General features: G+C 40.0%; 1 protein-coding gene across 2 annotated transcripts in view; it reads right to left on the bottom strand.

The window, feature by feature from the left end:
* Window positions 1–16,091, bottom strand: part of MAST4 (microtubule associated serine/threonine kinase family member 4) — a 563,401-nt gene that overhangs the window by 411,084 nt on the left and 136,226 nt on the right. For both annotated transcript variants that reach the window (XM_042940435.1, XM_042940432.1), the window contains exon 2: window positions 7,085–7,238. In XM_042940435.1, coding sequence (XP_042796369.1) covers window positions 7,085–7,238 — 154 coding nt within the window. The remainder of the gene's footprint in view (window positions 1–7,084; window positions 7,239–16,091) is intronic.

Below are 16,091 nucleotides of genomic sequence, written 5' to 3'. Positions count from 1 at the left end.
CACTTACTCCCCTCCCATCTCCCCCTCCTAAAGCCCCGGCAACTGCTCACCAGTTCTCCATTCCTACAAGCGTGTCACTTTGAGAATTGTATACACAAATGGAATTATACAGCAAGCTTTTTTTTGTTTTTAATGCAGTCTAATTCTCTGGAGACTCACCCAGGCCGCCATCCCCATCAATAGTTCATTCCTTTTTACTGCTGAATAGTATTCCATGGCACAGATCCACTTTTGCATCCTTTCTCGCCTCCTTCCTCTGATGACAAGAAAGGAAGTGCCCCTTCTCCCATAAAAAAGCCCACCTTCTTACATGTACTCTGGATACCTTGCCAGGTTCCTGCAGAAGCCCTTTACTTTGGCTTTCTTCACTGCCATTCTCAACACCTGACAAACATGCTCACATGGACCCCATGCTAAAAGGTCTCCTTTTGACCCCTTAAACTTTTCCAGCTCCCACAATGTGTCTACTCCCTTACACAGCAGCACTTTTCAAGAGAGCTATCTACACTCTGTCTACCCACTAGCTAGCTACCTCTCATTCCTTAACTACCTTTTGCTCTTAATCCACTCCATTCTAGCTTTTCGTCCCACTTCACTACTGTCCCCAAGGTTATCAGTGACCATACTTCAGATTCCCATAACCATTTAGAGCCATCTTCCTGACATGGAGCCAATTCTTTCCTTCTCAAAATACAACTCTCCCTTTTTGCGATCCCACAGTCCTGACATACACAGTTAGCGAAGGGAAATTACCACATTCTATTTATTTAGTAAGACCTATTTCTCTCTCAGGCTTCCCCAACTCAGTAAGCGCCATGTTGCCATTGACTCTTGTGTAGCTGTACAAATAGGCAACGGCCCAGAAGGACCATGCTAGTCCCCTCACCTTCTCCCAAGAGCAGCACTAGGCTGGCATTTGGCTGTGACCATGTGACATAATCTTGACAGAAAGAATGTGAATGGACAAGAAGATGTGTCTCTTCTAGGCTGGGACTTTTAAGAAGACGGAAAGCTTTCTCCTTTTTTTTTCTTACTTCTATCATCCAGAAGCAAAGTATATTAAGGCCATAGGGAAGAACAAAACCAGAAGATAGAAGGAGCGTGGGTCCCTGACTCAGCATGAGGAAGACAGCTGCCTGCTAACCAAAAACATGTACATGAGTAGGAAATAAATAAGCATTGTGATAAGTCACTGATAGGTTTTGGTTTGCTTGTTATGGCATTCTAACACACATCGTCATTGTATAGGCATTCTTTGGATGAAATTATGAACATAAAAAATCTAGGGCATCAAGGAGAACTTTTAGGAGCAATATTTGCTAAATACCAAGGCTACCCATAAAAAATGAGGTCTTATTTTATGTAAATTTACTTTAATCTGAATTCTTGGTCTCACCCAGTAAGCTAAGGAGGGCTCTAGGATGGAAAACCCATTAACCTCTACACAGCACTAAAACACAATGGCCACCAGGTTAATTTTAAAGAAAAGAAAAAAAAAAGCTTTTTTTAGGATAGGGTTGTTTGTTTTTCTTTTCCATCTTGAAGTAAAATTCACTCTGAAATGCTTTTAAAAAATTTTTCAGATGTTATTCCAAACTGATTTCCATAGTCCAAGAAAGAAAAATGTCTCAATATTTTCCCCAAGATAGAACACCACGATGCTGTTACAAATTCTAGTTTATACTATCTACAAAGTTGGTTTATTATTATTAGATGCAACTTGCAAACATATATAGATTCCTTTGTTTTACACTCCAAACAAGCCAGTAAGTTTTGAAAAACACAACTTTCCTCATAAGGAAAAGAATCCTGCCTTTTCTGACCATTAGGGCTCCAATATGTATCATAGTTGTGAAATTCAGGACCTGGATTGAGGACACTGCTTCGCATATCAAGAAGCCAGGGCTCAAGATCCTGAGGTTCTGTCCTTCATTGTGCAGCTCCCTTGCTGTGAACTGTCAGGTACATTACCACATACTTATGCCTAGACTTAAGGGTCTGTATAATGATTAGAATAACACTCCTCTTACTCATCAGGGGGTTCCCAAAGCTCAGTGTTTACATGATGCTTCTGGTTGCCTACTTAGCAAGTTGCAGGCCATAAAGAGAGAAGATAGCTTTAGCCTCCAAAATAAAATTAAAAAAAAAAAAAAATCAGGCAGAGTTGAATACTGTTAACTCTGTGTTTGTTGTTTAAAAGCTAGCCTTGGAAAAAGAAAAAGTACTGATAGTTTGTCTACATTTGTCTACATTAAACAGATATCACTGTAATAATTAAAAAATAGGTAAAGGCAAAAGAAAAATAAAGAGAGAGAGAGAGGCTAATTATGACAAATGGAATTATTGGTCCCATTTCTTTGCTACCCTGCATTAGTGTTATATATCTGCATCTTGGCCTAGATACCATGTGGATAGAACATGTTTCTACCCCTTAACTCTGGGCTTGACCATGTGACTTGCTTTGGCCAATACAAAATTAGAAGACATGATGTCCCCAGAGGCTTGAAGCATACCTGAGCTGGTGGATATGCACTCTCATGCTCCTGTCTTTTACCAGAATATGATGCCTTGCCTAGCTGCTGGTCCAAGAAAGAAGACAGACACATTGTGCAAATCTGGACTCAAATAGCATCCTAGACCCAATCCTAGCAGAGCCCAGACAAAATGATCCAAAACCCAGCTGACCTGCAACCACGTAAATAAGAAATACTTGTCTGCCAATGAAAGTTTGTAGTTATACAATATTGTCACCAACTGATAAACCACTTAATGCCTCAGGAAATCTCAGTGGCAAAACATGTCTCATGGATAGAACTGCAGGGTGTAAAAGAACGCCATAACATCCTTCATGTGCCCATTTTTAAAGGGAACCCAGTCAACAATCATCCCAGGAACTGTCTTCCTCCCCCTTGTTATATATACAATTATTTCCTTACATTTATAGCAAGACCTAGGAAGCAATCAAGGCCATGAGACCACTGAACAATGGGATTTCATATTAAAAACATATTGGGAGACTATGTCAATTCTACAACATATTCTTTTACTACACGATATTTAATGTTTACAATTACTTTCCATTTTATGTGTATACTGTAATACATTTAGCCAATATCTTTTGCCAGGTAGTTAGATGATAAGCAATTTTAATTCTAATAAATGATGCTGATCTAAATATCACTATTGTTATTTCTCTGCACCCATTCACAACTATTTCCTTGTGATGAAATGGGAGACACAGAATGGCTGGGTTAACAAATGTTTAATTGTTTAATTATTAATTGTATAGTTTTAATTTACTTTTGCAATTAAGGGACCAGGATCCCTATAGATTGAGTCAGCCCTGGATTCCAAATGAGCAAAGATTTTCCCCCCTAGCATTCACTCCAATTAACCCTGCTGGAGTTTACTAGAAACCTACGGGTACCTACTGCATTACGAACAGTGCGGTATTTACAAGAATGGACTTCGGAGCCACAACACTCAGGCTCAAATCTTGGCTCTGCTGTTTGTGAACACCATGATCTTGTGCAATTCAGTCAAACTATTTGTTCCTCAGTTCTTTCATCTGTAACATGGGGATAAGACTGCCCCTCATAGGGGGATAAAGATGTTTAAGAAAAAATTAAGGCAATAAATATAATTCCCTAAAAACAATGCATGCTACATAGCAAGCTCTCAAGGTTAGCTCTCATTATTATTAGTGACAACTAGATGAAAACATCATAGATCTTCCCCTCAAAAAGCAGAGTTCAATGAAACTTATCAAGGATAACTGAGTGGCAAAAATTTTAAGCTATAAGCCTTCACAGAATCTTTGTTTTAAAAAAAGCAGTAAACAATTGCCAAAGAAAAGAGTCTTTTAGATTAAAACAAAGCTAAGCAATATGAAGATGGCTGGTCTTGGTGTTACAAAATATATCAGGTACAGATTTCTGATGGCAAAAACAGTCACTTTGACTTAATTAAGTTTAGCAACAAGTATATCCCAAGGTAAGATCACATGTGATAATTCACAGGTGCCTAATGCTAGTAGAAACTCTTTCTTCAAGATCAGAAATGATGTTTTCTTTCTACTGCAACCCAATACTGGCACAGTGCCTGAGACAGATAGAAACTCAATGGATAAAGGTCCAAGCTGATGTTCAGAAGCCCAAGTTCCCCACCAAGTGCAAACACCCAAATTCAATCCATGCTGCACATAATATTCATAGCCACCCATGGCGGGGCTAAGGGCTTGGCATAAATTCTTTCATTAAATCCTTAGCTAAGCTATTTAGAGGACCAATTAGAATGTTTTCTTCATATTCTAATCAAACTTACAAGAAACTGTTTTTAAAAACTGACATTCATGAGATTCCTTTAAGCGCTCTCTCTCTCTCTCTCTCTCTCTCTCTCAGGCTAATAAACATTTTTGAAAATTACATAACCTGAAATTTAATCATATAGAAGTATATATAAAAATGTAAAGGTGTATATAAAAAAATAAAACAGGGGCGCCTGGGTGGCTCAGTCGGTTAAGTGGCCAACTTTGGCTCAGGTTATGATCTCACGGTTTGTGAGTTTGAGCCCCGCGTCGGGCTCTGTGCTGACAGCTCAGAGCCTGGAGCCTGTTTCAGATTCTGTGTCTCCCTCTCTCTGACCCTCCCCCGTTCATGCTCTGTCTCTCTGTCTCAAAAATAAATAAAAACGTTAATAAAATAAAATAAAATAAAATAAAATAAAATAAAATAAAATAAACTGTATATATAGCACGCTAAGTTTTTAAGAGTAGGATTGTTAGAGTTATTGAGATTATGAAATGGGAATCAACTTCAGATTTTTTTTTAAGCTGTAGGCCAAATTTCATGACTCAGGTCATTTATCTGCATCAAGAGCTATACCTCTGCATTGTTTTAAAGCTTTAAGTGTACTCCTCTAGCAAAAATTGGAGAGAATCATTACTGCCCCTCCTTTTGGTCAAAAATAGTATAACCAAAGTAAGTAAATTTCCTAAGTGAAATGAGTAAGGAAAGGGATGAGTCTTTTAACCATTAAGATTTAATTTCTCCACTTACAAAAAAGGGTTGGACTAAACAATGTTTAGGATCTCCCGCTTAAAAAAGCAAATGGTCTCAATCTGTAAAGGAAAGCAAAGAAAAATATCCTCACAAGCGTTCAAAGAATATCAGTATAACTCAAGTATGAACATTTGCCTAAACTTAGTGAAGTGAAGCAGTCTTTGGTGAATTTCGTCCCCTTGGCCTGAGGTCAATTTCACCCTGCAGTATGCCACAATGGGTCAAATGTTCTAAAGTCTACTGAGCCTATGACAGAATCCTTGCTGTTACCAGAAATTTATCTCTCAGAAGTCAAAATCCAGGATTCTCCAAAAAATGTGAATAACTCAACTTACTTTTCAGACCATTTAGGAACTGGCAGAGAAAACTTGTCATACACAGAGAAAACTCTGCTTTGGGACTTAATAATCCGTTTCTTGGGCCCCTGGGTGGCTCAGTCGCTTAAGTGCCCAATTTTTTATTTCAGCACAGGTCATGATCTCACGGTTTGTGAGACTGAGCCCTATATCGGGCTCTGTGCTGACAGTGTGGAGCCTGCTTGGGATTCTCTCTCTCCCTCTTGCTCTGGCCCTCCTCCACATGTGCATGCTCTCTCTCAAAAACAAACATATAAAGAATAATAAAATAAAAACCAGTTTGTCCAAAGATATTTATATTCACAGAAAAAGGCACTCAGAAAGAAAAAGAAATAACCTTCAGTGATTTAAAGTTGAATAATATGAAAAATTTATATGGTGAGTTACTTCAAAGCACTTTAAATTATCTTAGGCTGGCTATGTTTCAAGTCAATACAAGTGATTTGTGTTTTCTCTGTATTCGAAAAATTTTTAAATTAAATTTAACAACATAATTGAAAAATGGGTGAGAAGGAAAATAAAAGGATGAAAGCTGTGAAGACATTTCACAAATGATAAACGAACGTCCAATAAGCACATGCAAAGATGTTCAACACCACTTAAGTCATCAAGAACATACAAAATAAATCCCTGATGTGATATGACTATCTATCCATTAAAATGGCTAAAATCAAAAAACAACTCAATACCTGGCAATACCACAAGCTGGCAAGAATGCAGAGCAATTAGATTGCTCATCTGTCGCTGGTGGGAATGTAAAACGGTACAATTTTGGAAACAGTTTGGCAGTTCCTAATAAAGTTCAATATACACTACTGATGCATGCACCAACACAGATGAATCTTAAAAACATACTGAGCAAAAGAAGCCTGACACAAAAGAACATGTACGTTTGATTCTATTAATGTTAAATTCTCGAGGTAAATCGAATCTGCAGTGAGGAAAAGCAGATCGCTGGTCGCCTGGGGCCAAGAAATGAGGGAGGAGAGCAGGAAAGACAAAAACAGGGCACAGGAAAGGTTTTATATCTCGACTGTGGTGGTAGCTACGCTGGTGTATAAAATTTGCCGAATTGGGGCACCTGGGTGGCTTAATCAGTCAAGTCTTGATTTTGGCTGAGGCCATAATCTCACAGTTGGTGAGATCAAGCCCCACATGGTGCTCTGTGTTGACAGCGAAGAGACCTGCAGAGGTCTCCCTCTCTCTCTCTCTGCCCCTCCCCTGCTCTCTCTCTCAAAATACATAAACATTTAAAAAAGTAAATAAATTTGCCAAAATCTGTACACACACCTGCTTTAACAGGTCCCTTCTGTTGTATGTCAACTTTCTCAGTAAAATCCTCAATTTCAGAACATGTGCCCTCCTTAAGACCCATCACCCACTTAGCTTGTTAGGATGAGGACTGGTATAAATTAGTGATGAACCCCTGAATTCTATGCCTGACACCAGGAAGGAGTACACTGTTTGTTACCTAAGTGGAATTTAAATAAAAATTTGAAACAATAAAATTCTCAATTTTACTGCTCTCTGGATTGCATCAGATTTCACCAAAGGGTCTGCAGAGGGCCAGGCCCATTCCAAAGCAGGCCAATTTTCACACCACCTGGGAGGACGCGCCAGTGTGTCAAGGCAATTCCTCCTCTTGCGCGTCCGTCATTCAGGACTCACCTGTGAGAGCTCCTCCCAGGCTTCCCCGCCGCAGCTCTCGCCCGTCCTCACTCAGCTGTCTTTTAAACTTCAGTGACTTTGCAGGACCAGAAGTCACATCCGGGGTGCTGCATTTCCGAAACGGCATGGGCGGAGGTGATAGTATGTGGTCAAGCTGTAGAGACAAACACAGGGGCATCACAGGCTGAGGACACTCTCAACACCCACCAGCCCCCTTGCTTATCCTTCTCCAAATCCCTCTCTCCCAAGCCTGTTCCTAATGTGGTTACTTTAGAGAATTCAGGGTTTCACTATTGTGTCCTACATCTGGAGCACATTCTGGCATACCGCAAAATCTCAACAGCAGTGACGTTTAAAGTGCGGGTCCCAACAAATTAGTGGGTCATGAAACCAAATTTAGTAGATCTAACCAGGATTTGTTTAAATGTAGCAGAAGTTGTTAGGGTCCAACAAAGGAAAAGCACAGTTTCATGAATCGCCTGATTAAGTTATACTTGTGTGTGTGTGTGTGTCCTTACTCACTGTGTAAGGTATATGTCTTTCCGTGGGCCATGATGTCTCTAAAAAATGAGTAGTATTGTTCTATAGAGAATCAATAGATCACTTCTTTAGTAGTTCACAAAAGAAAATCCACAGGCTTCTGGTGCTCACAGATACATGCAGGGAAGGGAAATTTCTAAGCACCGCATCCCTTAATGCAAATCAATACATCCCTATATCACTTTATAGCCTTTTAAAAGAAAACCTGTCACAAGAATCAGAGAAACTAAAATCACTTCAAGAGACAGCTTTCTACAAAAGAATCCCTTGTGTCACAACACTTATTTCAAGATCTGTCCTCCTTTTCTAAGAAAACCTTTCAAACCTGAATAGGGCCACATCTTCTAAAATGTTCACCTTCAGAGTATATATGCAATATATATATACATATACATATATATATATATATATAGATGGTTACTGAGGACAAAAATACTCATTTGCATATACATCTATCCAGATGGTTATTAAGAACAAGAAAGAAGTACAAAAGGTATTCGTGGAAATTCCAAATGCCACAGAAAAAAACTTTGTAGAAATTTAAATTCAGACAAGACTTCAGTAGCGCTGCTCAAATCTGAGCATTTTTAGGGATGCTTCACTGAGGTTTGCTTTGCTTTGTGTTCATGGGTAGAGAAACAGCTATCTGGTTATATCTGTCTGAATTTTTGCAGATTAGCACTATCATGGATCTATTTTGCCTACGTGGTGCAGCATACTCAAAACGATGGCACAAAAAGAAATTTAACCCTGCCTATGAGTAACTCCTCCCAAGCGCAGTGGGGTAGAACAGACCTTACTGGCTCAGCTCTTACAAGGTGTGTGCTCCCCCAAGCTCACTGTATTCATTAGTAACACCCAACATCTGGGCTTCAAGCACTTGTCAGTAAGTAACCACCTCAAACTCAATACTGGTCAATTTCTTACTGTATTTCATGGACACTTAGTATTATTGTGAGAGGTCCTCGAAAAACTAGCAGTGCCTCCACTCCAGGATCAAACCAGATCAGTAGGGAAAAGATCCCAGATTGTACTTTTGGAAGCTATTTGTTGAGTCTACTGTTCATTACAAAAGCATCCTACTTAGGACAGCCTCTAAGAAGGAATTGTATCGAATTTTAGATACTATGGCCTCAAACCTTATGGACACAAAATTGGAGCAAGAGAACCCTGGACAGTGACACATCAGCTACTGGAAAACGCAGAAAGCAATCAGTGGTTCAAATGTGGTCTGATCATTATACAATGTAGAAGTTATTTTTGCCTCCTTCATGGCTCCATTTTATGCCTTTACTCTGTTTTTTTTTCTTTTTTCTTTTTTCTTGGCAATGACAGTGAGCACCCGTATTCCCTTCACCACCTTTTGCCATACTATCTTTGCTCTCTCTTCTTCTGTCTTCTCCCACACCCACACAGTGGAGAGTTGCACACATTATGGATCTTCACCCCCCCAAAACTTCAATATGCCTCTTCTGAGAACAAGGACATTCTCTTCAATTCTCCTACCCTGTATTACAGGTATCCTTTTAAGTGTCTCAAGTCTTTCGTTATCACCTTGAATTATAAATAGTAGGGAAAATATAAAATAAGATTCTACCATGTGGACTCAATACTAGGAATTTGCTTCTGCCTTAAAAGGAAAGCTTGCAGCCACAAGGTGGCAATGTGTCACAGACATTCAACACAACGTTCCCCAATAGCCAGCTACTGGATCCCGTAAATGCATCCAGAACCCCTGAGAGTATCTGAGTGACTTAGAGTCCATTCCACTTAGTTATTTTCTCCCAATTACTAGTGGCAGCTGCATAAAATACAAATATTTATTGTTTAAGGGTTCATCAACTTCTGCTACTTCTTTTTCACCTGAAGTTAAATTTTTCAGCTTGCAGAATTACAATTACTCTCTCTGGGGAAGAGTGTTATATCACAAGTTAACAGAGGGTGGAAAAATAAGAAGGAAGATAATTCCTAAGTAAGAATTATGTGATTTCCTTACATATTTCCAAACAAAGCCCTAGAAGATGAAACAAATGCAGGCAAGGAAGGAAATCAAGAAAAAAGTAAAAGAAAACAAACAAAAAAGAAAATCTATTTCATCACATATATAGCCATGAGCTATTAGTCCATAACCCGGCATTTCTAATCAGAACCGCAACCTCAAGAGGGGAGTATTATTTTAAATCTGGGAAAATGGAGTCAGTGAACTGTGAGGGCTGTCAACGTTTCAAACACAGTCTAAGGAGAAAAACCTGTAAGCGTAGCACCATGTTCCAGGATCCCATTTCCTTCTTCACATCAAATCACAATCCCAACAGGGCTCTCTCTAAATAGATCATTTTTCCAAATTTGCTGGCTTGTCAGGGGCTCAATGTTCTTTCTACAATTAGTCAAAGCTTCTCAAAATGGTCCACTGCAGCCCTGCGATTTCTTTTTCATTTTTTTGTCCTGATTCAAACACTCATACTCCAATGGAAAATATTTCATCACACCCTAGAGCTTATGGTAGACATCAAACTTATCACTTCAGACACAGCCTTTTAAAGGATTCCTGTTTAATGTTTTCCAACTTTTCCAAACTCCCCACGTCTTTATACTACAGGAAGCTCAGCTAACGACAGAGCTGGTCTTTAAACCAAACAATGAAGCCTGAACTTATCATGCCTGCTTCACAGACTTCTAATTTTTGTCACCAAGCAGACAATGCATTCCTATCAAGAGATAGCCCTCTTCCCTTGTCACCTACTTACCTAGTCACTGCTAGCCACAAACTAGCCTGCAAAGACACATTCTCCAGAAATACAACCTTACCTCATTCACCAATAGCAAATATTGATTTGTGGTGGATCCCATTTGCTCAAAACTTCCCAGTTTAGTTTTCTCATCCTCCTGCAGTTCCAACGACCACAAAACAGTTTGAAGAGGTCCGGTGGCATATCATGAAATGTCGAAGTCAGACAGATAGGGACCAAACACACCACATACATGTCAACAACTTCTGTTGCTAGCAGTCTATCACAGGAAGCATGGAAGCATCTTAGAGAACAAAGGGTGTACGGAAACTATAATACAACTACTAGAAGTCTGATGCACATTTCGTGCAAAGTTTCCAAAATTCTCAGTCCTATTGAGAAGCTTATCACCAGAATTCCGCATCTGTGTTTTTTGAGTTTATCACCTCCATTCACTGTTGGCTGTTTACAATGCTCAGGCTGAGAAAAAGAGAAGAACCCAACACTGTCACAATATGGCTTCTACCATCAGTGAAAATGAATTAAAAGTACAGGTAGGAGCGCCTGAGTGGTTCAGATGGTTAGGCATCCGACTCTTGATTTCAGCTCAGGTCATGATCTCCCAGTTGGTGGAATCGATTCCCGAGTAGGGCTCTGTGCTGACAGCATAGAGCCTGCTTGGGATTGTCTCTCTCCCTCTCTCTCTCTCTCTCTCTCTCTCTCTGCCCCTCCTCCACTCATGCTCTCTCTCTCTCTCTCTCAAAAAATAAATTGAATGAATGAATAAATAAATAAAATGAATGAATGAATGAATGAATGAATGAAAATACAGGTAAAGGCAAATTACCAAGGAATCTTGATCTTATTTTTAGTGTCTCTGCCATCCCCACCACCACCATCTCCAAACACGGACCATGGGTTTATTCTTCTATGGCTACAGCCCCCAGGAGTACCGTCCTCTCTTTCTAAAAGGGCATATCCAAACTTTCAATGAACATTCAACTTGCAGCCTTCTTAACTATTTTCTCCAACCTCCCCTCCAGATACACTCACACTCGAGCACACAAGTTCTCTAATTCACAGTTTCTACACCATCACAGTGATCATATGGACATAAACCCGTTTTTCCATTTTCAGGAAATTGCAAGTCCTTTTATCTAGCTAGTCAAGTCACAAACCTTACTATTATTCTGAACTTCTGTGTTCACTCCATATCCAATTCCTCTAAACTAGCCTCCAAAATACACATATGCAGAATCCAATCACTTCCCCATTCCTACTGCTACCAAGCTTATCCCTGCCATCCAGACCTGTTTCCATCCTTGTCTCAGCACAGCAGCCAGCGACCATCTAAAACATAAGCCAGATGCTCCACATCGTCTGCTGGGGTCCTCCGGCCTCCCCTTCCCCTCACCCAGAGCAAAACCCAAAGTCCTGGCAATGCCCTACGGGTCCTTCCACCTCTACTCACAAGTCTCTGATCCCACCTGCTATTTCACTTGCTCCACCTTGGCCTGTTACTGCACCTCGGTGCTCCAGGCATCTTCCCACCCAGACCCTTACCTTGAGCATGGCCTCTGCTTGAGACTCACTCCAGATATTAGCTATCATGCTCTGCCCCCCCCCCCATCAAACTCCCACCCTCCAGGTCTCTATTCAATAGTCAGTCTTCCATGGGGGGTTCTCCAACTGCTTTGTGTAAAACAGCATGCCCACTGCTTCGTTCCCTTCTTTATGTTTCTTTTTAGCATCTCTCACCCCATGTTAGATCTTCTATATTTGTTTTCCTTCTCCCACTAGATCCTAAGTTGCATGAAATTACATACTAGTCTGTCCCATTTGTCCACTGCTCTACATAAAAGGCACCATGTAAACATTGGTTGAAAGAACAAATGAATGGCAATCTCTGGTATTTCATTTAAAATATAACCAAAAAACAAAGACCACGTGCAATTAACAGTTTTTACTGTTGGGCAAAGCTGAATAAGATTACATTAAATGTTACTCAAGGTGAAAATGCTAACTGCAGTCCACAGCATTTTGACAAAATTGAACGTTTCATGTATGAAAAAGACCCTGAGGTTATAGCAAACGTCACCTTTTTAAGGAATCTTTCTATATACAAACTAATATGCTAATTTTTTTTAACACCGCTGCCTCTGAAGGTGATTTCTAAATAATGAATTATGCGGCCTCTTAACTATATCCTAACGAGCATATTCAGTTGTGTCTATCAATCCAAGCCTTTCCCTACACTCTCTTCTCTTTGCTGTAATTCCCCATTCATTCCCAAGATGTGGGACATGCATTTTAAAGACCCATCCAGAATGCATGTGCCCTAAGGCCAAAGTTCATTAGTTCACCTGGATCATCAATGTCACTTGCATACACAATGAGGCTCACCAGTAGTCTTTTTTATGCTAAAAAAAAAAAAAAAAGAAAGCACAGAAAAGAAAAAAGAGTAAGAGACTGACTAGTAACATGGGGTTATGAAGACCAGGTTCAGTTATTCTGTTTCTTGATATTAAATATTCTAAGAAACTTAAGGTATGAAATGAATAATTAACAAATTGCATAGACTATGCTTATAATCTTAATTACCTGTTCTACTGCCTCCATCCAAAAAGGAATCAAATGAGCAACCCGAACTGACTGTACTTCACAGGGTTTTATTTACTTTTAAACCAAAACCTATAAACAACATTTTAAAATTTGACAGAATAGAGTTCTATCTTTAAAACAGTCATTACCAGATTCATACTAATTTCGCAGTAGTTAGAAAAGTCAACGCTTACCATCCTAATTAAGACAATTAACTATTTCTATGCTCGTTTCCTCACCCACAAAATGTTAGTAGTAATACTATCTCCTGTGGTTGTTGTGGAGATTAAAAGAATTCCTATACGCACTTAAAACATGCACAGAACATAGTAAGTGTAGAATAAATGTTAGCTGCGCTGGTTATTGAAATTGCCATAGAGGAAGTCACCTCATTCGCAAACATCTCTGCATGTGTACTTCATCACAAATGGTTTGCAAGGAAATTAAATGGATTACGATTTTACTGAGTTGTCTTACTTTTCTTTATGGCTCAGAGGAGAACTTGGCTTGTACTGCTTTACAATTATTTCCAGCTGTGGTTCTCAAGCTATAGGGTGTTCAGCGTGCATGAGGCACAGCTGTATGGAAGGAGCCTAACCCAAATCTGAACTCTCAGGGGCAGCATCACAGTGCCATGCTTTGGCCAAACTACTTGACTCCTCTCTCAAGTATGAGCCTAAGAGGTGGGGAGGATACAGGTGGATGATGAATGAAAAGGGCTTAACACAGTGCTTGGCACGTTAAAGCACTCATTAACTAAGAATGCTGCCCATAACTGTCACCGTAGCTCAGCTCAAGTTCCGCTTTCTCTCAGCTTGTTGACTGGTAAAGCATACGGCTTTCACCTGACCCTTCTGAATGGCACCTCTGAATTCTTACCTCTATTCTACACTATTCAAATCGAGAAGAAACATTTCACAGGCTCACCACCGCATGAAGAATATGCAACCTTCCTTTCCCCAGCATCTTAAAATCTAACTACACAGACTGAGTCAGACACTGACTGAGCTACCATCTTGGACCATGCTGCAGGGGGGCCCATTTATTTTGCTGACTCTCATTGTGGACTGTGCCACCCAGAATGCATGTTTCCATTTAATGATACTGTAAGAAACAGCCATGGAAGTTCTGCATGTATCAACAAGTGAGGAAGGACCTCTATTAGTGCCCTCCGTGTCAAGAATCCTCTTAATGAAACAATTCTGTTAAGCAGTTATGTGCCAAGTTTGCCTCTGGGCGCAACAGCAGACAAAACTCCCTGCCTACCAGAAGCTTCTTTCTGGTTGGTGAGATAGAAACCTGAGAAAAGCTGTTAGGTTCTCTGCAGTACTATCAAGTGTGCTTCTGCTGGCTTATAGTCTGCTTGTACCCTGGAAACCCCACACAATTCATTACAGTTCTCTCATTCAACCGCCAGAAATCACAGGGCAAAGCCTGGGCAGCCCATCACGACCAACTGTGGTAGGTCCAATCTCCATCAAGACTTCATGGGCCCGGTTGCTGCACAAACTTCACTCTGGATTCCACTTTACCCTCTGCTGTGGACCGTTTGTGTTCCCCCCAAATTCATATGTTGAACACTAACCCCTGTGTGATGGTGTTTGGGGGCAGGACCACTGGGAAGTGATTAGGTCACGAAAGTGGAGTCATCTTGCATAGCATTAGCCCATTATACACGAGATCTCACAGAGCTCTCTTGCTTCCTCAACCAAGTGACGACAGAGCTAGAACTTCTATAAACAAGGAAGCAAACCCTCATCAGACACCACATCTGCCAGGGGCTTGCTCTTGGGCTCAGCAGCCTCCAAGAGGATACAGGTGGATGAGAAATAAACTCTGAGAAATAAACGGTTGCTTATAAGCCAACCAGTGTATTGTACACTGTTGCAGTAGGTGGGATGGACTGAAACATCCTCTTTAGCAGTGTTTTCCAGGTGGCGGTGATTGTGCCACCAAGGGGCACATTTGGCTATGTCTCATTTTAGCTTCTCTCAACTTAAAAGGAGTAGAGGATGCCACTGATAGCTACTAGCTGGAGAGCACAGGTGCTACTGAGCACAGGACAAGGTACAGAAGAGCCCCCAGCCGGAAAGAATTATCCAGCATAAAATGTCAATCACGTTGCCGTTAAAAAATGCTGTCATATCCGCGCTTTTCATGTGTGCATCTTTACCTGTGTTTTAAGTTATTCATCTTGCTGAGTGATGTATTATTTCAGGTCATCTTAAAACCTTGTAAGAACAAGAAAAGGGACAGAGGCAGAGCACAGATGGAATCGTAGCAAAAAGTGATCATGTCAACAAGTTTGTTAAGCAAATAATTTTCCCAGCCACTCTCATTTACCCAACCTAGTTCGCTGTTTACTGCAATTCAGTTTCTCAAGTGAACACCATGTTTTGCAAAATAATACATCAATCGAACATATTTAAACTGGGAGATGTACTAGATACCAGTATCATTTTCCATCTTCAGTTTTTAATTAATTCTTTGAATCACAAACTTCAATTAGCAAAATAGAAAGTGTTTCAGAAACAACCTAAAATACATTATTAGATCAAACTACAATGGCATTCACCTAAACAGAGCGCACCACTGGCTTCATCTCTTATGAGAATTGATTTTCTTTCTTCTCTTCTGAGAGAAATATGTAAATTAGCACTTTGATAGCACTATCCCACTTTTGTCTGTCAACTCAACTTCAAGAAAGTCAATTCCTTTGCTTATGAACATCTCTAAACACACACACACACACACGCCTCACCAGCAATATTATCAGTCCCAAGGACAGAGCACCACACAGCAGGCATTGAACTGTGATGTTTACATTAAGCAATAAATTCAATAGCCCACAGATGTAAAAAAAAAAAAAATCTAATTTTATGTTAGTTTTTTTAAACGTAGCACTTTGCAAACTTCAGTTTAGGAACCATGACATTGGGGAAAGCACAGGGAATATACTGATTTGACTTTGCATATGTATCACCTGTTTTCCTGTCACTTTAATATTCTCGATGCTTCTCTGACCTTTATTTAGGGATCTGCTCTATGCCTGAAACTGTTTACTTATCTAAAGTCATTAAATTCCCCTGGTAGCATCATGTCTCCATCAGCGACGTAACTCAAGATTCAGACCACAA

Source organism: Panthera leo, chromosome A1, assembly GCF_018350215.1.
Source record: "Panthera leo isolate Ple1 chromosome A1, P.leo_Ple1_pat1.1, whole genome shotgun sequence".
Lineage (NCBI taxonomy): Eukaryota > Metazoa > Chordata > Mammalia > Carnivora > Felidae > Panthera > Panthera leo.
The sequence above is the reverse complement of the archived record's forward strand: the minus strand, read 5'-3'. Positions and strand labels throughout refer to the sequence as shown.